The 27,926-nt window shown below is 39.0% G+C and overlaps 1 protein-coding gene across 2 annotated transcripts; it reads left to right on the top strand.

Annotated features, from left to right (window-relative positions):
- Window positions 1–643: 643 nt before the first annotated feature.
- oxsr1a (oxidative stress responsive kinase 1a) lies at window positions 644–24,657 on the top strand. 2 transcript variants are annotated; one of them, XM_077557250.1, is made up of 17 exons: window positions 644–836; window positions 1,453–1,565; window positions 5,843–5,951; window positions 6,801–6,942; window positions 7,674–7,729; window positions 8,275–8,384; window positions 8,463–8,564; window positions 15,473–15,606; window positions 15,711–15,759; window positions 15,847–15,912; window positions 16,027–16,149; window positions 17,834–17,869; window positions 18,034–18,189; window positions 18,275–18,380; window positions 18,457–18,525; window positions 19,661–19,725; window positions 20,434–24,657. In XM_077557250.1, the coding sequence occupies exons 1-17, from the start codon at window positions 767–769 to the stop codon at window positions 20,506–20,508; spliced, it is 1,581 nt and encodes a 526-aa protein (XP_077413376.1). In that variant the 5' UTR covers window positions 644–766; the 3' UTR covers window positions 20,509–24,657. The 2 variants fall into 2 exon arrangements, with proteins under 2 accessions (XP_077413376.1, XP_077413375.1); XM_077557249.1 differs by having other exon boundaries at window positions 8,275–8,564.
- The last annotated feature ends 3,269 nt before the right edge of the window (window positions 24,658–27,926 follow it).

Below are 27,926 nucleotides of genomic sequence, written 5' to 3'. Positions count from 1 at the left end.
TGTAAATGTGCCCTAGCTATGCTTGACTATATGAATCCACGGTGTACCTTGCCTCTCACCCTAAGTCTGGCTGGATATGTGCTTTTAGGCTATTACAACTTTTTAGCATCTTCAGTCAAGCAGTTAATAAGCGCATGGTACTGTATAAGTAAGGTACTTGCCACTGCTGAACACAGCTGACTAGAATAAAAATGCCTAATGCTTGGCCTACACTACAGTATGTAGCTCACTGCTTCGCTCTAGTGGTGAAAGTGTTTTGACAATTTGAGTGCAATGTGGGCTTCGCCGGTTTGATCCTCTTGAACACATCAGTTTCACCACAGTTTTGATAAAATGAAAAATAATGTTCATATTTTATTAGGTTAGATATAAAACTCAAAGCCTAATTTGGCTTTGAGTTTTGAGGAAGTGTTAACAAAAGTTGGGGCTCCCTAAAAGTTCACCCTGAACAAATTCACATTGTGGCAAGTGGTTCGAAAAAATGAAAGTAACACAATACATGAATACATGTACTCAGTCACGTGTTACGAGTGTACTATGTCTGTACACTCAAGATGGCGGTCCCTTTGTTCCTTCTTATGTGTACTGACGTCATACGATGCGTCAGTCGCACGTAAAGTTGTGTTGACAGCGGCGACCGCATTTGTCGCTCAAGAGCCGCAGTCGGTACCATTTGTGCCAAATGGAGTAGCCTCAAAGCGATCATTTCAGCAAACGCATTTGAATCAAATCGGACGCACTACTTAAACGTCCTAACAACGACACTATGGCAGACGACCAGTCCGCGCAATCGTGGACAATCGACAAAGATGACTACGTTCTCAACGAGGTGATCGGTTAGTAGCCTAGCTTGCTAATGTTTGCCTGCTAGTCTTCGCTGTTTCGTCAACGCGATGCTAACTGCGACTAGCCAAATAGTGTTGCGTGTAACACAAGGCCAGTTAGGACACGTTGTCTAATTACTCTAAGGTTATAAAAGGCGTGGCGTCGGCTTGCGAAATGACCAGCATTACTTTGACAAGATTGTTTAAGACAGCTTCCAGAAATTCACCATGAAGCTGAAAGGGCTTGTTAACGTAGCGGTCAGTATGTGGTCTCGTCAGATGAGAGCGGAGTGGGTGGGTGGTGCTCTATAGCAGACGCCACACTTTTACCTACAACGTATGCTGTCGAGTTTAAAGTGCCGTGCCAACAAACAGAAAGATAGCTGTAATTCCACGACCATATTTGAATCGAATCCAAGGTTGATGCAATGCAGCTATATACTGTACACACCACACATTGAAACTAGCCAATCGCCCTGTAATACTTTCTCAACTGTGTCTACCTTAACGGGGTGATATAATGTCGGTAAAGGCATATTTTCCTGATCCAACATTAGTGAGTAGTGACTGTATGAAAGCTGTCCGTTCTTGGAGAGATTAGCTTCAAACGTTTTTATGTTCTCCTCAGGCAGTGGAGCCACTGCAGTGGTCCAGGCAGCCACCTGCAAGCCCAGAAAGGAGAAGGTGGCCATTAAAAGGATCAACCTTGAAAAATGTCAAACTAGCATGGATGAGCTCCTGGTAAGAAATTGTAGTTTTTCCACATCTGCAGTGTTGATACTGTATTCTGTTTGGTGGGAGTGTGGTGTGAAATAGTTGGGGTCCAACTTCACCAGGATGGCTCAAAACCTTGACACCAAGATCATAGATGACTGAGTGGTTATGATTAAAACCAACATTTTAAGGTTATTTCAATTTGTAATGTTTCTCTGCTTACCTTACCATTACCTTAGTAATTTTTATACAGTATTTCACAGGTATCTGAAACAAATTTGTCACAACAGAGCGGTCACTGTCCCATTATAGTCAACTTATCTTTTGAGCAATAGATTAAAAAAAATACCCATGCAAACAACAAAATAGCTAACATGTAATGCTACTTTTGAGTGTTCAATTGAATTTTTATAGCTGGTGTAGGATACTGAACGTATGACATGGATAACATATTTGCAACATCTTTTTTCTTATCGCTAGGGGTGCACCTATCACAATTTTCTGGCCGATCTCCGATCTTTTAAAAAGTCTGACCTGTCAATCCCAATTTTTGCCGATCTCAATTTTTTTTCATAACAAGCAGCATACACCTTCAGAGTTCCAATCTTATTTTATTGGAAAACATTGAACAATATCTGTGAAATAATACAAACGGTTTGTTTTAAATGCAAATTAAGTAGTTCTCTGAAATAAAAATGAAAAGCCTATTAGTCATCTCAGCAGAAGAGGACAGTGGCTGACTTTTTCAGACTTCTGAGGAGGGAGATGAGATCGGTGGAAGAAATCGGTTTATATTTAAGGGATTGGGCGATCACCGATCCCCCAAAACTAAGAAAATCGGGGCCGATAAATCCCCTATTGATGTCCTTTCTATCCTGAATAATTTGTGCAACAGGGACAAAATACAAACGTGATGCACTGCTCCAAATGACATCCAGCTCCAACAACAAAAATAAGCAGTGTTCAATTATTACATGTGTGACTGGCAACAGTACTCACGATCATACAATTATGCAGAGACTAATACCCGCTGCATAATGAAACTCAATTCAAGTAAAAATGCTCACCCTCCTTAAAGACTTCTGACACACATACTGGAGATGATGCAAGAAAGTGATTACACATATTTTACAGTTTTTTCAAATTAAAATGTGTTATCATTCTTCTCAGGTTGTTTTCTTGCTAGTATTTAGCCCTAATTTTCTCCGCTCCATTCACCATTAACATTTGAGTACTTGTGGTTAAATTATTATTATTTTTTTATTTAAATTGTTTGTCATATTTAATTATTTGGCCATCTTGGATTAAACAGCCAGATGCTTTGCAAAATGTTTTTTTCCCCAGTTCTGTGGTTATCACTATACTTTTTGCCATTCTGTGGTGGCATCACAAGAATACACAAAAAACAAAACGTTGTTTGTTACAACTCAACTCCAAATAACATATAACTTTTTAAATGTTTCAATCGACATTATTAGGTTTGCTCAGCTGTCAGTCAGAGTGGAAGCTGACATGAGTAAATTAAGATAGCGCTGGACGTATTTGTCAGTTAATTGCACAGTAATCTTGAGCAATTAATGCTTTTTTCAGGGATGGGCAACTTCACAGATTGTGTTCTCAATGATTGTGAAGGCCACAAAGGAGTCAAGGACCAGACTACTGTATGAACAAGCACCACCTACTGTCATAGGGGAGTTGGAACTTTAAAAAAACAACAACATACAGTGTTCTTTTTATGTTAGAATGAATAACAATTATTAATTGAAAAGAAAAAATATTGATGGCATTTATTTACTAGTGCCCAATGTTCCTCTATTCTTTAGTTAACTTGAATGAACAAAGTGAAATGTCCACATTGAGTGACAAGCTTTTTTTATGGTACACTTGGTTTTGGGCGGCGGCCACTAAGTTTATACAGCTCTACGATTCTCCGTCGTGTGGGATTTGACTCCCGCTTCCAATGATTACAGTAGTTACAAGTTGGACCTGATTCACTTGACACCCCCTGTGCCGCTTTAGACAGAAATGTTGCCTTGGCTTTGTGGCTCTCTCATGAGGGGACACCACGTTGTTCAATTATGGATGGATTTAACCAGAGATAGAAAAATTATTCAGATTCTGTACTTGAGTACAAGTACAGTTATTCGTGTTAAAAAAAATCTACAAGTTTGGTAAAAAATAATATTCAATTAATTACTCAAGTAAGACTAAAATACTACGGGCTCTGAAATGTAAAGTAAAAGTAAAAAATAAGAAGTGGTAACTTGCTCATTTCTCAACTGTTTTCATGTGTCTGACTTTTTTTTTTTGAATGCCAAAGTATGGGTTATTAACTCATTCACTGCCATTGACAGCTATAGACTCCCAAAAATGTATTTGAACTATTTCTTTTAGTTACATTTTTTTCTCTCCAATTTTTAACATTTTAACAAGAGTATGAAAACCCGTTTTTTTTGTACATTTGGAACAGATATAAAATTTGTGATCAGTCGTGAGTGAAGTCATGCAATTAATTACGATTACAAATTTTAATTGCCTGATGCCGCTAATTTTTTAATAATCTTTTCTTTCTTTTTTAAAAATCTTTTTTTTCTTTTAAAGAATAGATTATTAAAAATTAGGTGCGTCCGGTGATTACAATTTTTAATCGTAAATAATTGCATGACTTCACTAGTTAAATCACGATTATTCACCAATTTTATATCTGTTCTAATACAATTTAAAAAATCTAGGTTTTCATATTCTTGTTAACAAAAGTAAGAACATTTTTTTAACTAATCGAAATAGTTAAAATTAATTTTTGACATCTACAGCCGTCAATGGCAGTGAATGAGTTAATATATAAAAAATTTTGAAAAAAGAAGGCAAAACATATATTTTAATCTGTGAAAGGTTACTCCCAGTTTTTTGTTTTTGTTATAATTGTACGCGCGCGGCACGGTGGTTGACTGGTTAGCACGTCCGCCTCCCAGTGCAGAGGACGTGAGCTCGAGTCCGGGCTTCGGCCTTCCTGTGTGGAGTTTGCATGTTCTCCCCGTGCTTGCGTAGGTTTTCTCCGGGTACTCCGGTTTCCTCCCACATTCCAAAGACATGCATGGCAGGTTAATTGAACACTCCAAATTGTCCCTAGGTGTGATTGTGAGTATGGTTGTTTGTCTCTGTGTGCCCTGTGATTGGCTGGCAACCAGTTCAGGGTGTACCCCACCTACTGCCCGAAGCCAGCTGGGATAGGCTCCAGCGCCCCCCGCGATCCTTGTGAGGAAAAGCGGTTAAGAAAATGGATGGATGGATGGATAATTCTACGCCGTAGTGCGTAACTCTATGCAGCACAATGTACTGGCCTTCTTTGTCTTTTGGTTTTCTTGGCCTCCACACATGTAAGATGTGCTGATGGCGACTTTGACCCTCCTAGCCCAAAAGAGGTGTGTCATATCTACCTATTCATATCTGTGGATGATTAGACCTGCGTGCTTTGTTGTTTTCTTTCTTGCCAACTGCACGTCATGTCATTGCATTGACATAAAGCCAATTATAGGGTGGGATGCAAGAAACAATTACTGCAGCTTTATCTTCCAGTCTCAATATATTATGTTAATCTTTGTCATTCATGCATTGAAAATTCAAACGACCTTGTTTTGAAAAAGTCTCAAGTAAAAAGTACAGATATTGGTGTTCAATCTTTAACAAAGAAAAGTAGATAGTAATTAACTCATTCACTGCCATTGACGACTATAGACGTCAAAAATTCATGTGAACTTTTTCTATTAGTTCAACTCTTTTTTTTCATTTGATAATTTTTTTTTATGAAAACCTAGAATTTTTTTTGTACATTTATAACAGACATAAAGTTTGTGATTAATCGTGAGTGAACTATTGAAGTCATGCGATTAATTAAGAATACAAATTTTAATTGTCTGATGCCCCTTATTTTTATAAAAAAAAAAATTTAAATTAGGGGCGTCAGGCAATTAATTTTTTAAAATTGTAATTAATCATTTGTAATTTTATATCTGTTCTGAATTTACAATAAAAAAAAAAATCTAGCTTTTCATACTCTTGTTAGCAAAAGTGGGGAAAAATGTTAAACTAATAGAAATAATTTAAATGAATTTTGGACATCTTTAGTAGTGAATAAGTTAAATAGAGTAGGTACAATCAGTGCAGTAAGTAAGTAAGTACCAAGTACTTGTCCTTTGTTACTTCCTCTCTGGGGATTTTACTGAATAAATAGGATCAGAGCATATTATTTAGTACATTTATCATTCAACACAAAGCTTCAGTGTTGTTGTTTTGTAACTTTGCAGAAGGAGATCCAAGCAATGAGCCAGTGCCACCATCCCAACATTGTGTCGTACTACACCTCTTTTGTGGTGAAGGATGAACTTTGGCTGGTCATGAAGCTTCTCAGCGGTGGTGAGTAAACTGCAGCACAACTCAAAACATCATGTCTTTAACACAACCTTTTAACTACTGGTGTTTGCTCTTTGGCTAGATTGTGTCTGTCTCTAGAGAGTCACATACAACAACCTACAGTGTAATGACTGAATATCCAGCTGAGATCCAAGTGTGAAATACTGTAGTAGTCTGCTCAAATAGCATCAAACAACATTTACATGTATTAGTCATTAGCCTTGGTTAGACATGCTTCACTCAGCACTTTCACATTTCAAATCTCAAACACTAAATGTGAACACTATTACCAAATACATATACTCGCATATGAACACATTGCCATTGAAGCCTTCAGGTGTTTTTCACTTACAGCTGTCAAAAACAGTACTGCATCTCATCCCGGTGAAGTACTTGACACTTAATCCAGCATCTAACTCATGAAGGCGCAGAACTGTAACACTTTGTAGTATTAGAAAAAGTTTCAGGCCACCATGAGCTTTTTTGGGTTTATTGCCTTCGTTACAGCAGAAAACTAACATGATTTAAAAAAAAAAAAAAACACTACAGTACAGACATATTTTTGGTGAGGATCTGGATAACGGTGTAAACATAGGAATGTATTTCTTTTCTTTCATTATGGCATCAATGGAACATTCTATGCTCCACAATCATCATACGACCACCCTTCTGTTAGGCTGGGCTTACATGACATGGTTAATCGTCCCACAATATCACATAAAAGCCATTGTAACATTAACCTGTTGTAACATCATGTGTGAACTGTGCAATCTCTTTGTTTGCCGTCGGCATATTTTGTGACAACCATCATTTCTCTCTTTTGCCCTCTCACTCTTTGTATCTTCTCCTCAGGCTCAGTCTTGGACATCATCAAACACATCATCTCACGTGGCGAGCACAAGTCCGGAGTGTTGGACGAGGCCTGCATTGCCACTATTTTAAGGGAGGTGTTGGAGGGGCTGGAATACCTTCACAAAAATGGACAAATTCACCGGTGAGACATCATACTGGTCTTATTACCTTATACTGTACTGTGCATGTGGAGAACACCCGTACGTGTAGCCTTTCTGCATATTAGGGCTCAAGAGACAACCAATATGCTCGCAAATCTTTTCATTGTGTTGGTAACGATTTCATCCGGTCTGACAAGCGTGACTGCATGTTTTAATGCTCTCTCTGCATTCTCACTGTTTACATAAATTGTGATTGAAAGTCGCCAGCTTTTTCACTACTTTAACAAGTCACCACCTCGTCCTCCACACTCCCATTGCAATGGGAGACTTATGTCTTCTTTTAAAATTATATGAAATAATCAAGCTGTTTTATCACCCACTGCTTATCGCAGACAAACCAAGTCTTGTCACAGTAAAATATTTTACAACTATATCTTGAGTCACTGTTCAAAACGAAACAATGGTATGCCTATACTGTAGGCAACTTTAATTCAACAAAATATGGTCATGCTGTACCTCCACCCCCCAAAAAGGTAGGACCACATACTTTGCTGGTACGACCAACTGGAAAAGTTGGTCACACCAGTGCTATCAGTGCAAAAGTATATGTGACTGTGCTGGTTGAACTGGACCTCAGCTCATAAATCATTTATACAATGAAGATGCATAATTGAGAAGGCTTGTTTCACATGAATATTCTGTCTTCCGTTTAGCCTGTCATGATCTGTGACAATTTAAATGTATACTGATCTCATTCCTATCTCATTCACAGTGATCTAAAGGCTGGAAATATTCTTCTTGGGGATGATGGCTCAGTTCAAATTGCTGGTACGGTGTTCGTCCCTTTCTCCTTGTCAGGAAGTCATGATATTTACAATATACAATATTTCCCTGCTATATTGCGACTCACCTACTGCCTCCTTGTAATATTATGGATTTTTTTTTTGAGTGCATTGTGGAATGTCCTGCTACCTCACTCAAATCTGTAATACGCTCCCATGTGGTTGTCAATATAGTTTTCAGTTGTTTATTGAATTTCAGGAGAACAGTAAACACAACATGCATACTCATGCAGGATTTTCTATGTACTTTTTGCTTGCAAATTTTTATACGTGTCACAGTCAAATGTGTTTGAAACTTGTGTAAGTGGTAAAATTATAACAGACAGTACTTGATATTAATAAAATATTTTCACCTATTGCAGGTAGAAATGTATTCCAACAATGAACGGGGTCTCACTGTATTTTATAATAATTGATTTAGTGAAACAATCACAGGGAACATCAAGCTATTTCTTGGACAAGGTCTGAACTCTGAACATGTATCTTTTTTCCTTGTCGTCCTTTTTAATCCTGCATACTTGTGTCCCTCAGATTTTGGTGTGAGTGCCTTTCTAGCGGCAGGCGGGGACATGACCAGGAACAAGGTTCGGAAAACGTTTGTGGGGACGCCTTGCTGGATGGCCCCTGAGGTCATGGAGCAGGTGGGAGTCTTGCTTTATTTTAATGTAATTAGTATTTTTTTTTTGGTCTGCTTGATATTTGCTTACTTTGTTCTACAGGTCCGTGGCTATGACTTTAAAGCTGACATCTGGAGTTTTGGGATCACTGCCATTGAGCTTGCTACAGGAGCTGCACCATATCACAAATATCCACCAATGAAGGTAACTATATGTTTTGGTGTGTTTTTGATGTTTCCAATTTGTCTACAGTGAAACTTGGTTTTAAGGTCGATCACTATGTGTTCTATCTGGGATACCACTGATTTCTTGCAACACTTTTGACCACCCGCGCTCACGCTCATTGTAGCATGCAAATAGCTGGATGCCATGTGAATTACGTCCAACTTGTAATGATTAAAATCACACAAAGTGAAAAAGTTGGGCAAGTATAGCAGATGCCTCGCGAGAACGCTTTGTCCACTATGCGGTGTGTGTTGGCCATGCACGTAGGTGGGTTGATCGGATGGAATGGCAGTGTGCCCCCTTGTTCTCCTGTTCTCTCACATGCTTTCTGTTCTTCCAGGCTGTCTGTTGAGTCAGTCATTCGAGTAAATTATTGAATAGAAGCATTGGAAAGGAAATCCTATCGTGTAGGAACCCTGGCATAATCCATTTGAATTAATAATTGTATGTGTGTGTATATTTATATGCACACATGTACATACTGTATCTATCTACAGTATGTACGTATGTGTATATGTATGTATTGGTAAGCTGATGAAGCCCGGAGAGGCGAAAAATGTTGCTCAATAATTTTTTTCAACTTTACTGTGTGCGATGGATCCCTCTTTATTCAAGGTGTATATGTATATATTTGCTATATGCATCTACTGAACGTATGTATGGGTCATTGACGAATAAGGATTTTATCAGACCCAGAACAGGTAATTTATTTTAAAAACACACAATATTCATTCTTTATTATTATTTACTATTATGTACAATTTAAACAAAACAAGTAACTAGTCACATAAGTAAAATTACAATAAAAAATATATTTGTTGGTCAAAATTAATATTTTTTTCCAGGTCATACCAAATGATGTCCAAATATGATCACTGCATACCAGTTGCTAAAAGGTTAACTTTTGTTTACATAGTTGTGAGACCGAGTACAATTGTGATAGCTGCTCACATGGGTTCTTACTGTCTTGTGGGTGATACAAACTTCTGTCTTTGAATGTATTTCAAAATAAAAGGCTCAAATTGGTTCTTTCATTTTGGTTGCAACGCATGCTAATTCATAAAATGAGCATCATCGCACAAACGTATCTGTCAATGACCTGTATACAGGTGCATCTTAATAGATTAGAATATCATAGAGAAGTTTATTTTAATAGTTCAACTCAAAAAGTAAAACTCGTACTTTTTTATGAAATACATAAAAAATATTTTCCAGAAGGCCGGATTCTATTCAAATTCTATATACAAAATGTATTTGATGTTTGATTATTCCTTGAGATTGTAAATTTAATATTTCTCATTGTGTGTAGTGAATCACATAGGGAGTTTCAATTTTTTTAAGTTAACAGCACACGTAGTAATGTAATGTAATGAGATGCACTCAAAAATACCAAAGAAAAAGTGAAACGCTTGTGGAGATTATAGTTGCGAGTCATGACGCTCACTGACCTAAAATTTCATGACCAGCCAAGGCCCTACATTATGCATGATGACACTTTGATCAATTGAGTATTTGTGTGACTTAGGTGACATTATATTCAAGAAAATGTCGTTTCAGTGCGAAATTGTACAACTGGGGCCATTTGACCTGAGAGGTCCCACTTTATATTATGCTACTCGTGCCTGCTATTATCAAAACATGTCATCTCATTCTGATCAAACCTCTGTTTTTGACAAGCTTTTGTTTATTTAAACATCCATGCAAATCTTTCTTTTAGGCACTGTTATAGTTTAGAGCTTGTTCTTATTGCTTGCTTCTTTTGACACATCTGAACCACGCTCATTTTTTATTTTTCTCAGAGAAAGCTCAGTATATTGTTCATTCGGTAATTTTACCGATTTGACATGTCATCATCATTGCTCTCTCTTTTTTAATTATTTATTTATTTATTTATTATTATTATTTTATTTTGTATGTGTGTGTGTGTGTGTACTCATTAGTTCACCTAAAACCTATTAAAAATCCCATACCGTTCACCTAAACCGAATACTTCAGAATCCAGCTAGTCATGAGGTTGTCAGGAGACCCGAGGAAGGATCAAAGAAAAGAAAGGAAAGTGAAATCCAGCACCGACCAGACACCCCCTACTACCCACCGGGTTACCAACCAGAGTCTTTCACCAACCCCAGAAACATCTAAATTACAACAAATTAGGGAGACCTCAAGAGACCAAAGGAGAGACTGATGAAAGGAAGGAAGGATAGATGAAGCAGAATGAGATCCATCAGCCTCCACCGAGTCAACGACCAGAGGAAGAAGCAGATTGTGTTTGAATTTCGATAAATGCTGGTGTGGTGGATCTGGCATGCATGAAAACCTCCACCAAAGAGGGGAGCCGTCGACCCCGGCCAGGACAGAGCAAGCACAACCCCCCCAGGCCACGGCAGCGCCAAGTGACCCCCGGGCTACGCAAGGGCCACCGGCCGGAGAGCGGAACCAGGAGCGCCCTCCAACCCAACACGGCCCGCGCCCCCAACCCAACGCAGCAAGAAGGGGCACGGCAGGCCCGCCAGGCACCCCACCGGCCCACAGCCCCCGCGCCCCATCCACCAAAACCCAGCTGCCTCCAAACACCCCCCCCCCCCAGCACCCCCCACCCAGCTAGATAGGGCTCACCCCCCGGATACTGGGGTCCGCCAGAGGTGCCAGGAGGCCCACTGGAGCGGGGCAGGCACAACACCCCCAACCACCCGCCCGGCCCCCGGAGCCCCGAGACCCAGGCCATGGATGGAGCCCCCGGCCCATGGGAGGGGGAGGAAGGTGGACGGGAGGGGGAAGGAGACGACAAGAAGGGCAAGGGGCGGCGGCAGGGCCGCAGAGAGAGGGGGAGAGGAGGAGGAAGGGTGACGAGGGAGAAGAGACAGGGAGGCGGAGGACGGGCGAGGAGGGAGAGGCAGCAAGGGGGAAGGGAGAGGGAGCCACGGAGCACCCCGGAGGCCCACAGGCCCCGAATCGCGTCACCAGAGAAAGCACCGCAACACAGCTCCCCCCCAAGAGACCCAGGGAACGGCCAAGGCGCAGCTGCCACCCAGCAGCCCACAGAGAGGGGCAGAGCCGCCCACGCCTAGCCAGGGGTGACAGAACCTATACACTTAACCCACTGGCATGCAGTGATTCTGAATATTATCCCTTAGTGCCCATTGGAGGTGAATCTTGAGGAGTTGGTGACTGTAAGGTGTCGTTTGATGTCTTCTGCTCGATCCTGCTCGCAGCAACTGGGTTCCTGACTATAACACAATCATTAGTTACAAATTGCCAAATACAGAAACAGCAATGTAAGTTATCGTGATGTGGTGGCTCTCGCTAACAGGCAGAATTAAGTAACCAGATTTAGGTTAAAATATTCTATATAAGTAGACCATATTTCTATAAATTTTGATATTTGGTTTTTATTTGAGGCAGATATTTTTTCCATTAAAATGTGATTTATGAGGAGGTTAGTAATAGGTAGTGATTTTGTCCAGTTAATAGAATAATCTGATCAATGTGAGAATTTAGTTATTAAGTTAAATACTTCCCCTAACGAAATAGCAGGCTTTTCTAAATAAAGTAAAATATCATCGCCGTATAGGTTAATTTTGTGTTCTGTTACCCCAGAGTACCCCGAATTCCTTGAATCTTTCCTTCCTGGCGTATAGTTAATGCAAGCGGCTCAATAAATATTGCAAATAATAAAGGGGACAGTGGGCATCCCTGTCTTGTGCCTCTCTGTAGAGTAAAACTCTGAGATATAATCCCATTAGTAGTAACTGTAGCTTTAGGAGAATCATATAATACTGACACCCAGTGAATAAATGACTTCCCAAATTTATTTAAAACAGCAAAGAGGAAGGACCAGTTAACTTTGTCGAAAGCCAATGATATAATAACTGCCTTTTTATCATGCCGCTGTGACATGCTAATAACGTTAAAGAGCCTCCTAATATTATTAGTACTGTAGAGTGACGACCTTTAATAAAGCCTGTTTGGTCGCTATGAATGATTGTCGAGATTACTGTTTCTAGTCTAGATTCGATAGCCTTAGTGATAATTTTAATATCAGTGTTAGTGAAATCGGACGGTAACTTGATGGAAGGGTGGGGTCTTTTTCTGGCTTTAATAAAAGTTTAATTGCTGCTGTATTCATGTGTGGGCGTATGTAACCATTAGTTTTAATTTCTTTTACTACTCTTAAGAATAGGGGAGCTAGCATTAACCAGAAGTGCTTAAAAAATATAGCCGGATAACCATCCGGGCCAGGTGCTCTGCCATTAGGCACACTATCTAGAGCAGACATGGGCAAACCCCGGCCCCCGGGCCAAATACGGCCCGTTATGCGTTTTAATCCGGCCCGCCGAACTTATCCAATAAGGCTAGAAAAAAATTAATTTTTTATTTTATTTATTTTTTGTTCAACTCAGTGACCGAGTGGTTAGAGTGTCCGCCCTGAGACTGGGAGGTCGTGGGTTCAATTCCCGTCCGGGTCATACCAAAGACTATAAAAATGGGACCCATTGCCACTCTGCTTGACACTCAGCATTAAGGGTTGGAATTGGGAGGTTAGATCACCACATGATTTCCGAGCGCGGCGCTGCTGTTGCTCACCGCTCCCTCAGGGGATGGGTCAAATGCGGAGAACAAATTTTGCCCCACTTAGATGGGTGTGACAATCAGTGGATTTTATTAATTTTATTTTGTCCCTGCAATGCCCGTGTTTCACCAATAGGTGGCGCCAGCCACAGGGCCAACATTTTTATTGTGGGTGGGCCTGAGGAAAAATGGGTGGACCAGAGAAAATATCCCCCCCAAAAAATTCCCTTCACGTCCCTAATAGTGCTTTACCGTGGGTACCAAGGACAGCGATTAAGTTGCCGCTCTTAACACACACTTTTTATGGTGTTATTTCGCTTCTTTAATTACGAGGGCGCAGAAAATAAAATCGCTGGCGCGGTCTCACGTAAAGTAAAGGACTGCTGTGAGTGACGGGTGCAGCTGGAGAACGCGCTCTCCAGCTGCAGCAGTACGAGCAGTGGATGACTGGTGTTGGGATCCACTTCCTTCAGACTCCTGTGCAGATTATGTTTTACACCAGAGTCACTGCTGTGTAACTTCTACACACCCGGAAAATATGATCACTGGGTCGGGGGTCTCACTGATAAGCTCGTTTACGCACAGAAAGGGGACAGAAATATACGCAGGGCACATTCATAACAACATTTGCAATTTATTAAAATAAACGGGAGAATGGCAGTAAGCTTAGCTCAAGATAACTGATTCATAAAATACAATTCTTCCTGGATTTGGACATTTACAGCAGGAGACGGCAGGGTTTTGTGTTGAACACAGCAATAATGTCCTGATAGTCCAGAGAATCGCTCAATTCTTTTTTGAAAGAAAGCAGGGACAAAGAGTTCAGTCTATCAGTCAACATTGTGGCACTGTTGCGTGTTTTGATCCTTTTGACAGCTGAAGATAGTCTTTCTACATGTTGTCATGGGTGAGGTGAGGAGCGCGCATGCAGGAGACTGTTGATATTGGTGAATACATCCCCGGGGCGTGCGTCGAGCACTTCTATGAGCGTTTTCTCGTTGGCTTTTGGCTTCTTTTTGAGCTGCTGCACAAACACCGTGTGCTCTGCGTCCCCCACGGAGATGGAAAAGTGGTCAGAGATGGATTGGATGTACGCGCTTTGTCCTCAGCGCGTGACAGGCAGCAGCGGCTATCATGCAGCCGCATGTGTCACACGTACTGTGGGCCCGGGTTAAAAATGGGTGGGCCAATGGAAAAAAATTCTTTAACTTTAAGCCTTGAATTGAAATCTATTAATAATAGATGCAGTCACCAGGTTTGACAGATCACAGTGTATGTGCTATTATAATCTATTTACATTTCTCCTCCCACTTTGCCAAATAGTGTGTAAATGCCGCATCTTGCATATTCATTGAGGCAAACGTACTACCTGGATTAGGGCTATTTTATAATAATCATAATAATAATAATAATACATTTCATTTAAAAACAACACCTTTCAGAACACCCAAGGTCACTTTACAAAGCATAAAAACACAGTAAAAGTTGAGCTAAAACAAAAATGAAGCTATTGGAAAAGCTGTTTTAAATATGTGGATTTTGCACATTTGAAAAACGCAGTCCTAAGTGCACACTATAAGTAAATTGGGTTGTACATTTATCTGTGTGTTTTTACTGTGCTATGAGGTCCAAATGCTCCTGGTCCGGCCCATCTGTCAAAATGTCAAACCCATTGTGGCCTGCAAGTCAAAAAGTTTGCCCACCCGTGATCTAGAGCACTGTACAGCTCGTTTATAGTAAGTGGCGCATCTAACATATCTTTATATTCAGTAGTTAACTGAGGTATATTTAAGCTACTGAGGAGCCTCAATATGCTCAGGGTTAGGCTTGTTAGTTTCTGAGTATAGGTTGCGATAATAGTTATAAAAAATGTGATTATTTTCTTCTGGTGATTGTGTGCATTCACCAGTTGTCCCTTTAACAGCCGTTATAAGAGATTTTTCCCGATTGCGTTGAAGTTGGTTTGCAAGAAATTTACCTGATTTGTTATTACATTCAAAGTTGTTGTATCTCAATTGTTGTATTATAAACTCTGTCTTTTTAGATAGCATATCGTCTAACTGAATTTTTGTATTTTGTAAGTCAGTCCATAACCACGCTCATCTTAGCGGTCACTGTCACCTCAAAGGATAACAGCTTAAAGCTTGGCAGGATGGATTTGCGGGATTGCATACCTGTACTCTCATGAATCCATCTGCCTCATAAGGTTCATCCCCTATGGCATTGTGTAACATGGACCAAATGATGCTCATTGTTTATTTGTATCCAGGCCGTCTTCTCAGTTGAATGTAGAAGCTGACAGTTTCCTGTGTGTATAGGTGCTGATGCTGACTCTGCAGAACGACCCACCCTGTTTGGAAACGGGCATCACAGACAAGGAGATGGTGAAGAAATATGGAAAATCCTTTCGCAAGATGATCACCTTGTGTTTACAGAAGGACCCAGAGAAAAGGTCTGTTCATGAATTGTCTCTTAGTCGTGGTATTTTCTTTTTGTTTTTACTGTTCTTTTCACAGTAATTTCCCGTCCTGTTTATTTCTATTTTGTCCTATTTAGGCCAACTGCAGCTGAGTTGCTTAAGCACAAATTCTTCACAAAAGCAAAGGCAAGCTTTACATTTCATAGAAATGCAGAGTATATTTATGTACATTGATTTTTATGTCTGCGTAATATTTGTCGCCTATCTTTATAGAATAATGACTACCTGCAGGAGAAGCTGCTACATAAAGGTCCATCAATAACAGATCGGTCAAAAAAGGTTTGTCATCCATCCATCAATGAATTACATTTTATGTGTTCCAGTGAACTAACAAGTATTAACCAGTGGGGATTTTTACAATTATTTATTTATTTTTTTAACTTAATGTCAAAGGTGAGACGTGTTCCAGGATCCAGTGGTCGCCTCCACAAGACGGAGGATGGTGGTTGGGAGTGGAGTGACGATGAACTGGATGAGGAGAGCGAGGAAGGCAGAGCTGCAGTAGCGGCTTTGCGGGTGAGATGTTTAACAGTTTCTTATAGGAATTGATCATAATTGTGTGACAAGTACCTTTACTGTGTGCCCAATGGATTCATAGTCATTGGCCGTCACCGGCTTATTTGCTACGTCCTCTACAGTTTCAAAATATTTTATGCTTTGGATCACAGGTCACATCTTCGACACAAGACAAATGTTGTATGTTAGTGGTAACAGTACTTTATCGCAATGTAACTTCTTCTAATCAGAGCCATGGGGCTGTCGTGTCATACAACCACTTCTAGTTTGAATACCTCATTTAATTCCAGAAGAGGTTTGGTGAAGCAAAATATACAGAAAGTACTGTAATAGCAAGGTCAGTTCCTTTGTTTTTGTTGTATACTGAAGATATTTGGGTTTCAGGTCAAAAGATGAACATGAGACCAAAGCTCAAAATTCCAACTTAATTTCATGGGATTTACATCTAGAAGTGGTAGTTAGAACAACTCAGTACAGCACTTTTTATTTGTATCCACCCACTTTTCATGTGAGATCTGTCTATATATAATATATCTATTAGTGTAAGTGTAATGGACACTGGGCCATTATTAGCACTGGAGATTCTCATTTACGTCAACAAACGTGCCCTGAATAAATTAAAATCGTTTACTTATTGTACTTTTCCTGAAAAATGCTTCATAGTCCAACATATGACAAATCCAATTTGATAAAATTATTGAGTGGTAAATGGAGTGCACTTTAATAGTGCTTTATCTTCATGCATTTACTAAGCCATTATTCACTTACCTCATTGAAATTTATTGAGTTGCTAAAGTCTACACTAACACTGGCCATAGTAAGTAATTTAAATTAAGTAATTAGGCAATTTTAAGAAAGTAATTTGAATGTATTTTTTTCTAATTTTAAGTAGATAATTTATCTTACATAATTTTCTTTAAGCACCAGGATCCCGTGCAGTGTCGCTACCTGGCCAACTCGTGAACCATGGATGTTGTTTTGCCCCATTTTAAATCCATCTGTGTTGTGTGTAGACTACTCATTCACTTCCTGATGACGCAGCATCAGTTACAACTGGGGCTTCATTCAGTATGTTGTTCAAGGAGACTTCAACATGATCACAATGGCCTCGGATCAAACCTACAACCTCAAGGTCGTGAGACGACCACTATCACTGGGCCCCGCATCCCACACTTTACAGTATGCATTGACGCATTATGACTTGAATGGGAAAATTATGAATTGGATGTTTTTTTGCAACGTCCAATCTGCTACTTAGTTTGGAGTCGCGACCAATTCACAAACTGCCCTAATATCTATATACTGTCTTGGGTATACAACAAAAACAAAGGAATTGACCTGCTGTTCCAATATTTTTGTAAGTACTAAAGTAATTGAGAACATTGCAAATCTATACCTTGTTAAGCATTTCCTAATGAATTAATTGTGAATCAGCACTAGCTTGTCTTCTTGAAGACTTTCAAAACAAAAGCATACATAAGGTTTGCCTTAACACATGCTGATCTTCTAATGTGAGTCAGAATTGATGTCCTGGTGTGGGATAATATACTCTGCTATCCTCTCAGCTGTGATGTCATGAAGTCCTATGTGGGATCCTTTAAATTCTATCCATGAATATAACAATTGGGTGTATAAGAGAATTGCATGTTTTTAATCTTGACAATCTGTCATGTCCATTCTGCAGTCACCCAGAGTGAGGGACGGATCTCAAACTATGGAGGTGAGTCTGTTTATGGAGGACATGACTAGCAGATGTTGATTTATCTTCTAATGTCTTGATGATATGATTTGCATGACTGTCTCACTTGTTTGTCATCTCCTTTTATTTCTTTGCTCATGTAACACTGCAATCACTTTAACTTACACGTGTGCCGTACCTCTTAGATTTTCCCACCACCGGGTGGCTCCAGTGCACACCTTAAGCTGCCGCCTTCGGTCAATGCAAATGTTTTGCCTGTGGGTCAAAGTGGCGAAGACGTTCCACAACAGGCTCCCGCTCCCGCTCAAACAGTGAGCCCCTCACACGGACCCTCCACTCAGGTAAAAATAAACGAGAAGTTGAAGGCGGTATTACAAAGCCTCAATTCACATGGACCTCATGTATGTTGCCTGCTTGCTGTTTCAGGATCCCATCGTATCCGATGCCAGCGTTCCCATCAGCCTCGTCCTGAGGCTGAGGAATCCAAAGAAGGAGCTCAATGACATCAGATTTGAGTTCATGTCTGGCAGAGGTAGGATGATGATCATCTAACCTTGTGTGCTAATTGCTAATTGTTTTGATTTCTGTTAATGTCTCAACGTCATCAGACTCTGCTGATGGAGTGTCTCAGGAGTTGGTTTCGGCTGGTCTGGTTGATGGGAGAGATTTAGTCATTGGTAAGTTGTCCAGTGTCTGTTGCTAAACCTACAGTAGACTTGATCAACTCATCTAGTGCTCTGTTTTATATACAATTTCACAGGGCCTGAATGAAATTTCTTCATGGTAGATGATAATTCACCACTGGCCCTCCAAATTGTCGTCATAAATTCACATTCAGACAACTTTATTAATCCAGTCGCACCTTGGAGGCCCAAATGTACATTCAGCACCAACAAACAATAAGACAAAGTCATAGAAGACATGGTAGCTTTATAGCATTAAAAGATTTGCATTCCTTTTTAACATATCGTTATACATTTCCGAGCTGCTCTTGAACTCATCATTCACTATGGTGCACACAAGAATTGTTACACACAGAGCAGGTGCTTTGACGTTCAGTACAGCACGATGCTGGACCTGGCGGCAAAGCTGATGTAGTGTTCAACAATCCATGTAAGTTGAGTCCAACTGCTACATGTTAATGGATAATGTGGAGTGAGTCAGTTATTGTGAAAAGTCCACCAACTGGACAAGTGTGACTCGATGGCCCAGCCCTATCAGATCAAACAATTTCATACACAATATGTCATCTGAGACCTAAACTCAGGCTGATAGTACCTACCTGCCTACCTTGCTCACTATTTTAATGAAGAAGAAGAAAACAAAGATTTCCTTATTTTCTGCCCATGTTTTGTTCTCACTGCTTTGCAAATACAATATGTATGGAACATTGTCATGTACTGACTGTATTTGGAAATTATTTATCATTGTGCCAACCTGATTGTGATTTAAGCTTTTTGATTGGCCTCAAGAGGATTTCAAATTTGCCCCCAGCACTTTAAGTTTGGGAATGACTATACTTAGTTGGACTTGCAACGTGCGAGAAAAAAAACGTTTTTTTGTTTGTTTGTTTTAAGTCCAGTCTCCATTAATGCCTTCTAATTATGAAATGACTTATTGCACTTAATTAAAACACAGACACGTTTTTGTTTTGTATTTTTTGTTTTGTTCTTTTTGTTTTGTTCTTTTGCACCCACACAAACATTCACACATACAAACATGGTCTCCCAGGCGGGGAAGCGAACCTGCATTGTAGGCAAGTGACGGTACCACTTCCTTCCTTCACTTCACTTTCCTTTATCTTCATTGCAGTTGCTGCCAATCTGCAAAAGATTGTGGATGATCCTCAAAATCACAAAAATGTCACTTTTAAGCTGGTGAGTACACTGTAAGCTGTTGTCCACAAAGTGGCCATGAGGCATTTATTTTGTCAACTACAGAAAGTACCCGGGTTAGCAAAGTTTTTACTGTGGTGGGGGTTATTTGTAGGAATTGTTTTTTTTAATAATATATATTTTTAGAATACATCAATAAAGGTGGATTGAAAATTACAATAACATTTTACAATACATTATAAATTAGAATTTAATTTTCAATCAGTGGAAGACTTTTGCAGTTTTTCCTCTTTTCCATCCTTTCATAATTGAAGACTCCAAATTGTCCGTTGGAGTGAGTGTGAATGGTTGTTTGCAGAGGTGGGTGCGTCAATGAATTTTGAGCATCCGTCATTTGTCAATCAGCTCATCAATATTTCAAGCCAAATCAAATTGTATAATAATCAATCTGTCATTTGTAAGCAAAATGGGTGCTCATCATTGACGGACCTTGCTTCAATATTGGTGGTTGTTTGTCTGTCTGTCCCCTTCGTTAGTGCCACTTGGTGTGCAGCGTCCCTAAATGTTTACCATTTACATGTTGATGTTTTACTACATTTTAATGAACATTTACGTTTTCATTACTTACAGTATGCAAAATAATTACTATTGACCAACATATTATATATACACACACACACAAAATCTGCATTCTAGCAGGGCCACCACTATATATCCGTTCCATTGATGTCTCATTCTTTTGTTCCCCAGGCATCTGGTGTGGAGGAGTCGGAAATTCCCGACGACGTTAAACTCGTCGGCTTCGCACAGCTCAGCATCAGCTAAGTCAAAGAGCGTGCAGCAAAAGACAGCAACTACCGGTAATGCGCTGCTGCATGCTAGTAAATTCAATGACGCCACTGCTGCCAAAGAGAGGAGGACGGCGAGACGTGAAGCTGGCTAAAAGCGTGACACTGCGGCAGGATGCACGAGGACCACATGGAGAGGAGGTTCAGTTCATCACAGGAACACACTTGAAACGTTTACAGTGCGCTTATTCATGGGAGAGGACATGCAATCAATTATTAGCTCCCCCCCCCCCCCAAAAAAAAAAAACTCTTCATTCATAAGCAAGCACAACCCAAACCATCAATTGCCAGTACTGGAAATGATGCCTTCCTCTTTTTGTTTTATTTTATTATGTTTTTTTATTTTAAAAACACAGTGCCAGAAAACTCACGAGTAAAATGTCACCTTATGCTACGCTGAATTTGACCAGTGAGAAATTAAGCCTTAGTTAATTGTTAACTATATATCATATCCCACTGTATAATTGAGAAACTAATAGTGATTATCAGCTCAATAGTTAAATGCAATTCTAAGATCTCCCAAAAAATCCTTCCAATGTGGAAATGACACAATTTAGAGATGTCAACAAACAAGCAAAACGTCTCCCCTTACAGATGAAACACAACCAAAGACATCAATCAGGCCCTGACAGCACCAATAAACTCATTCAAATGCACTCATATCACAGCTTTAACTACTTTGGGTCATGATATCGGTTCCGACATTTAAAGGGGAAGTCAACAACCCCCCCCAAAATTCTTGACAATAGTTTAAATACGGCATTCTGGTTAATATTTCGTTAATAGAATACGAGCTAAGCAGCTAAATCCAGTAGTTTTTTATCAATATCAGAGGGTGGCCATTTTAACCACTTGCTGTCGAGTGAAAATGACATCAAAATTGCTCAGGTCTCAGGTAACAACCAATCACAGCTCAGCTTCATAAAACAGTTGAGCTGTGATTGGTTGCTGTCTGAATCCTAAGCAAATGTGATGTTATCTTCAGTAGACAGTGGCAAAATGGCCCTTGAGATGGATAAAAAGGCTGGATTTTGCTGCATAACTCATATTTCACAAATTTAATATTGATCAAAATGTCATGTTTAGACTAGTAAGGTCATATATGGCATATTATTTGTTAAGTGTTTAAAAGGAACCCTGACTGTAATGACAAGTTTGCTCTATATTATTTATCTGATTGTTATTAATTTTGAGATTCACTTTTCAAAAATAATTTCCAGTTGAATTCATTTTGTAGAAACTTTATTTGTACTTACGCCGCCATTGTTGTTTACGTCGCAACGCATCCAGTGCGTAGCGACGTAGAATGGTGGCTGGCTTTCTGCCGAGCAATGCGAAACGGGTATAAAGAAAGCGAGGTACGCCTCGTAGCATTCATGCGATTGGGAGCGCTCGGGGAGGCTGGCGCAAACAACAATGGCGGCGTACGTACAAATAAAGTTTCTACAAAATGTATTATACTGGAAATTTATTATTTAAAAACGAATCTCATAGATATGTTGGTAACAAAGAACCAAATAAATCAGGGGTGTCAAATGTACGGCCCGCACGCCAGATTAGGCCCGCAGAGGGGTTTAATCCGGCCCGCAAAATGATTTTGTAAAATAAAAAAAGGAGTACTGCACGACCAATTAAAACATATACATTTTTAATTTTACAAGCAATCCCTAGATGAGCAATGCAACTTGTACACAGATTTGCCCTGGGTGTCATTTTTTTTTTTTTTTTTTTTACACACAACCTAGAGTTACGTTTTGTTTAAAAAATTAAATAAAAACACGGACCAAATCAAACATAAATCTGCTAAATATGACACATTCAACTACTGGTAACACAAACGCATATGACAAGGATTAAAGTTCATTAACTGTGCCACACAATGCATTCTGGGAACAATACATATGCAAAATGGGTCGATAAAACGCATCCGGAACTCATACGGGCATAGTCTTGCCTCGTTCCATTTGCATTCATGTTATTTTTGTAACAATATATTTACAGTTGAGCTATTTAGGGCTGGACTGAAAATAGCGAAAATGTGCGTATAATTGAGGGCAATTGTTTTTAAGTTATGTATCATGATTTTATTGATCCGGCCTATTTGGTGACATATTTTTCTCCATGCGGAGCAAACTTGTCATTACAGCCGGACTTCTTTTTAAGGTTGACTTCCCCTTTAAGTTGGAGTTTTCCTCAAATATTCACAATAAAAAGTAGACTGGCCTGATATCCTATGCAATATTTGTTTTCACTGGATGTGATGCTGTTTGCTACTAGCACTTGTCTTTGGCTGAATTAAATGTGTGCTGAGTGTCAACGAGCAGCAAGGTAGCTCCACCGGATTTCCACAAGCATCCTAGCAAAGTGAATTCTTGACACGCCTACACGGGTCACATTTGCTTAATTTTTTTGCGAGCTATTTTCAACGTTCAAGTGGTAATGTTGAGTTTTCGTTTCATTGGGTTGAACAGCTTTTGGGAAATCCTTAATGCATCTGAGAAGTGTTGAGTCCATGCTGGTACGGCTATCAAAGGGGCAGATTTTCAACTTCACAGGAGGTGTGTGTTATCAGAAACTGGAATGTTTTAGCAGAATAAAGGGCCACTTCACCCAAATAGCACTCACCACTGGTGATATAAAGCCATGCAAATGAGTGGCTAGCCATTGTAAATTTTCAGAATCATTGCATCTACTTATAGAAGGAAGTCCCACTTCAATTGAGCACTTTTAATATATTACAGATGATTACCAATGTGGGATTAATTGCTTTGGAAATTAATTCTCATATTGATGTCATTTTAACCCGTGATTTAATTGGCAACTAGTCGACTTGGAGTAGGCTCCAGCTCGCCTAACCTTAAACAGGAACTGGATGGATATCTTGTAAATTAGCTTGTGCCAACATCTTAATGTGTTTTATTTTTTAGGGAAAACTTTTGACCATAACCCCACACAATATATATATTTTTTTTTCAAATTACCGAGAACTGTTAGCATGCTAACACCTATACTAGCATAGTTTTCATTGCTGTTAGCGCTGTAAATCATACAATTCCATTCTGGAGTTGCTATAAAATGTATTTAAAATGGCGGCCATAAATATCTATTTAGGTGGAGTGACCCTTCTAAGGAAAATTGTAGTTGCCTGACATTTTTTGTGTGTTTGGCCGTATTTTAGTGTCTTTGCTGTCCAAAAACTTCTCTGTCACTCCCAGTGTAGCTGTCTGCTTTATTCATACCACATGAAAGGGCTGCCTTGAAGCTGCTTGTTCAGGTACCGGAGAAAATGGTGTGTAAAGAATGATTTACATGTACTTATGTTGCAACTCCAAGCACTGTCACCTACGTTTATTTTTGTTTTTTATCATCTAACTATGTTGATGCAGTTGACTGTTAAACTTGTACATGCCGTAGAAAACGACTTGTAAATGTTGATTCTGGAAAACAGATGCTAAACCTGATTGTTGACTCATCATGAGTTAAGATTTTTATTTTTTTTTGTTTCTGCCATTTGCCTTTGTCATTTGCGTCACTAATCATGCACAAATTGGATTAATTGGCACCTTATTGATATGTTAACACGCGTATTTTACTTGTTCTGATATGCAAATGTTTTTTCATGTAAACTTGTGCAAACCCATTGGAGTTTGAGAAGTTGTCATATGACACAGACTACATTTGCGCGCGTGTGTGTGTGTTTGAGCTGTTGTGCGTATGTGTGTGTATTTTTGGTGTAACCATCAATGCCCTGGATTATTTTTACCTAAAAGAAAACCATTATTTTTTCCTCATCACAGTAACTAGATCATTAGTATTATTTGAATCCAACGATGGCATACTAACATCACAATTTAAAAAAATATGTTTATTCAGTTGTAATACTTTGTCAAACGCTAATTTGAACTGGAACATTTATTTCAAGACAAATTGTACCATTGATGTAAAATGTCACCACGAACAGAATGATTTTTTTGCTTGATGAATAAAGCCACAGTGGAGTAAAAACAAACAAACTGTTACATTGTTGTATTAAAAAAAACTTATTTACATTTTCCAGGTCAAACTAGTGTGCAAAGTAGTGATCATGCTGTGGCTAACTACCCCAAAAAATAAAAAATTCACCCCATTTTTTTCCCCTCCACACTGTAAAGATTCCAAATGCATCAAAAGGCATCACCTGAAATCAATGCTACATGGTTGTTTTCGTTGAACGTTTCGTTGATCTGGGGTCTGTACCTAAAATGTCAAAGAAACTGTTGTCCAAAATCTGAGGGTCCACATAAGCGTGTACTCGGGTTGTTGTTAATGTTTATTTTATTTTCCCTAACTCCCAACTCTGGAACATATTTACATAACATCAAATAGCGTTCCTGTATTCATACTTCATAATCATATTTTAGTAACTGGTTGAGTTACTCGGTGTACGGGGGCTTATTATGCTAATTGCCCCCAGAATCCCCTCCCTTTGGTTTTCCTAACAGTGGCATGGAAGTGCAGAATGGCTGCACTATATTTTCAGCAAACCAACACAAATAGTTTACTTGGTTGAGTAATTTCTATCTCTATTTGTACACAAACAATACAGTCAATGTTTTACAAGTGTGTAGTATTTTGTGCCATCTAGTGGTGAACTAATAATTGATTCATTTTAAAAACCCACAGTTGATATCAATTAGGCAAAACAAATATATCAACGTATAGTTTTTATATTATCATAGGTCTAGTAATTGCTAATTACATTACATAGGTTATGATGTGCCGCCATCTTTCTACTATAGATACCCGGAGGAGAAGAACTTTGCCAACAAAGTTAGTTTCTGGTGATGCTTATAGCTTGTGTCGGACCCAATGTATCGACTGCCGCTTACCTTCCACAGATGGGGCTAGTCTCCTTCTGCTTGCTTCTCGCTAGCTCGCTTTTGCTAGCATCTCGCACTAGCTGCTCTTGTTAGCTGCTCTTGTTAGCTGCTCCAGCTAGTTCTTGCTAACCTCTCTTGCTTGCCGCTCTTGCTCACTCTCTCGCCGTCACCGAAGTGTAGTCACTTTGAGGCACTTGGTGTGTGTGCTTCAAAATGAGGTTGTTGTATTCTATTAGTTCACCACAAGGTGATTCTTAATTGTACACACTGTCCCTATAAGAACAAGAGGTGGGACCATAAAATCAACACAAGCCTGTCATCTTCTGAAGTCTCGATTCTATCAAAGCATTTTAGAAAATTATGTTTCTTACTTTGGTAGAAACTATTTTCCAAAGTAATTTGTGTCAGATATGTGAGCAATAACCATATGACTAACTGGTCTTTCACTTTTAGAGTTGGCCGTCTGAGAAGCACACAGATTCCAACTATGATCCTCCTAATATGCACTCAGGTGTATCTTCATTTGGGAGTTAATTTGCTAAGTTTCTCTATGATTTTTGGCAGCTAGGTTTTTCTGACATTTGACATTATCTTAAGGTGCTTTCCTGAATCTGCAGTTGAAGAAGCAAAGATTTTAATCAGGAAAGTTGCGTCACTGAATAAGCAGGAAATTTCAGAGAATGTGTTGGACTGTATGGTAAGTTGATGAACAAAACAGTATAAATAACATTTTAGGTCTTTATATAAAAATACTAATTTATTGGTCTCGACAATGCAGTTACAGGGACACGAGGAAACAAAAATCGCAAGTGGAGCAATGAATATCATTTTCACAACAGCGGTCCTGCTGAAATATTTGTTGATTGTGGGATTTGTCTGGTAAGTAAAGAACATTTTGGATTTTTTATTTATTTTTTTATGCACAGTAGGTATTACTCATGAGAGTTGTGGCAAAACGTCCTACAAAAGGAAGCCTATATATATAAAAAAAAAAAAATCAATAAATTCATCAAAATTAACATGCTTAAAAAGTATAATCTGAAGGAATTGCGTATATGAATGTAAATTTTAGCATCCATTTTGAATGAACTTGAACTTGTTTTTTGAATTTGTTTGATTGTCTGGTCTGCAGGTTTATGTTATTTAACCTGTCCTGTGCAAGAGGTCACAATATTGAAACAACAAAACCAAAACAAAGCCCTGGAAACAAACATCATGTTTGTTACTATAAGAATGGCCATGAATTTATAAAACAATGCACAAAGTGCGCTTCAAACAATATTTTCCCTAAATAATGTATGTTATGTCCTCGGTTTGTGTCACGTCCATCAGATTTATTGACAATGCTGAATGTAGCACTACCAGTAATGCACTTGCACGTTTAAAATGTTTTGATATTTTTGATAAACAATGTTACTATGGTCTCAACTGGAACATGCCAACACCATCTTCTCTTTAAAATGTGTTTTTTTGTTTTTAAAGCAGCACTGAATTGAATTTAGGCTTTTTAGTAAAATCATTGAGACAGCTAGTCTCAATGACCTAGCTAGTAGCTACAGTGCACAATATGTTTTGGCGGGTGGGGATATGACCACTTTAACCTCTAAATATGAAAATATAATATTCTGTGAACATAATAAATGATTAAAATATCATTTCAGGGCTATATTAACACACAATTGCACATACAAAACATGAACTGAATGAATCACTAAGCTTTTTATCCACTACAAGGCCATGATGTCACTATGTTGAAAGTATGTATGTAATATGTATATATATATATGTGTTTATATATATATATATATATATATATATATATATGTATATGTGTTTATATGTGTATGTATATCCATCCATCCATCCATTTTCGTAACCGCTTGTCCTCACAAGGGTTGTGTGGGGCGCTGGAGCCTTTCCCAGCTGGCTTCGGGCAGTAGGCGGGGTACACCCTGAACTGGTTGCCAGCCAATCGCAGATGTATATATATTATGTGTATATATCATGTATATATGTGTATATATTATGTATATATGTGTATATATTATGTATATATGTGTATATATACAGTATATATGTATAAATGTGTATGTATACTGTATATATATGTATAAATGTGTATGTATATATATGTATACGTGTGTATATACAGTGAGGAAAATAAGTATTTCACCCCCTGGTGATTTTGTGAGTTTGACCCTTTACAAAGAAAGGAACGGTCTATAATTTTCATGGTAGGTTCATCTTAACAGTGAGTGACAGAATATTAAAAAAAATCCCAGGAAATCACATTATATTGATTTTAAACATTTATTTGTCTTTTATTGAGGAAAATAAGTATTTCACCCCCTACCAACCAGCAAGAATTCTGGCTCCCACAGACCGGTCATGTGACCAGGAGGCACACACATTAGTCCTCTTACTTAATTGGTATTCCTAATTAAGTTCCCGTTACCTGTATAAAAACACACCTGTTCACAGAATCAATCAATGCATCAGATTCCAACCTCTCCACAATGGGCAAGACCAAAGAGCT

Source organism: Vanacampus margaritifer, chromosome 2 (assembly GCF_051991255.1).
Source record: "Vanacampus margaritifer isolate UIUO_Vmar chromosome 2, RoL_Vmar_1.0, whole genome shotgun sequence".
Classification (NCBI taxonomy): Eukaryota; Metazoa; Chordata; class Actinopteri; order Syngnathiformes; family Syngnathidae; genus Vanacampus; species Vanacampus margaritifer.
The sequence above is the reverse complement of the archived record's forward strand: the minus strand, read 5'-3'. Positions and strand labels throughout refer to the sequence as shown.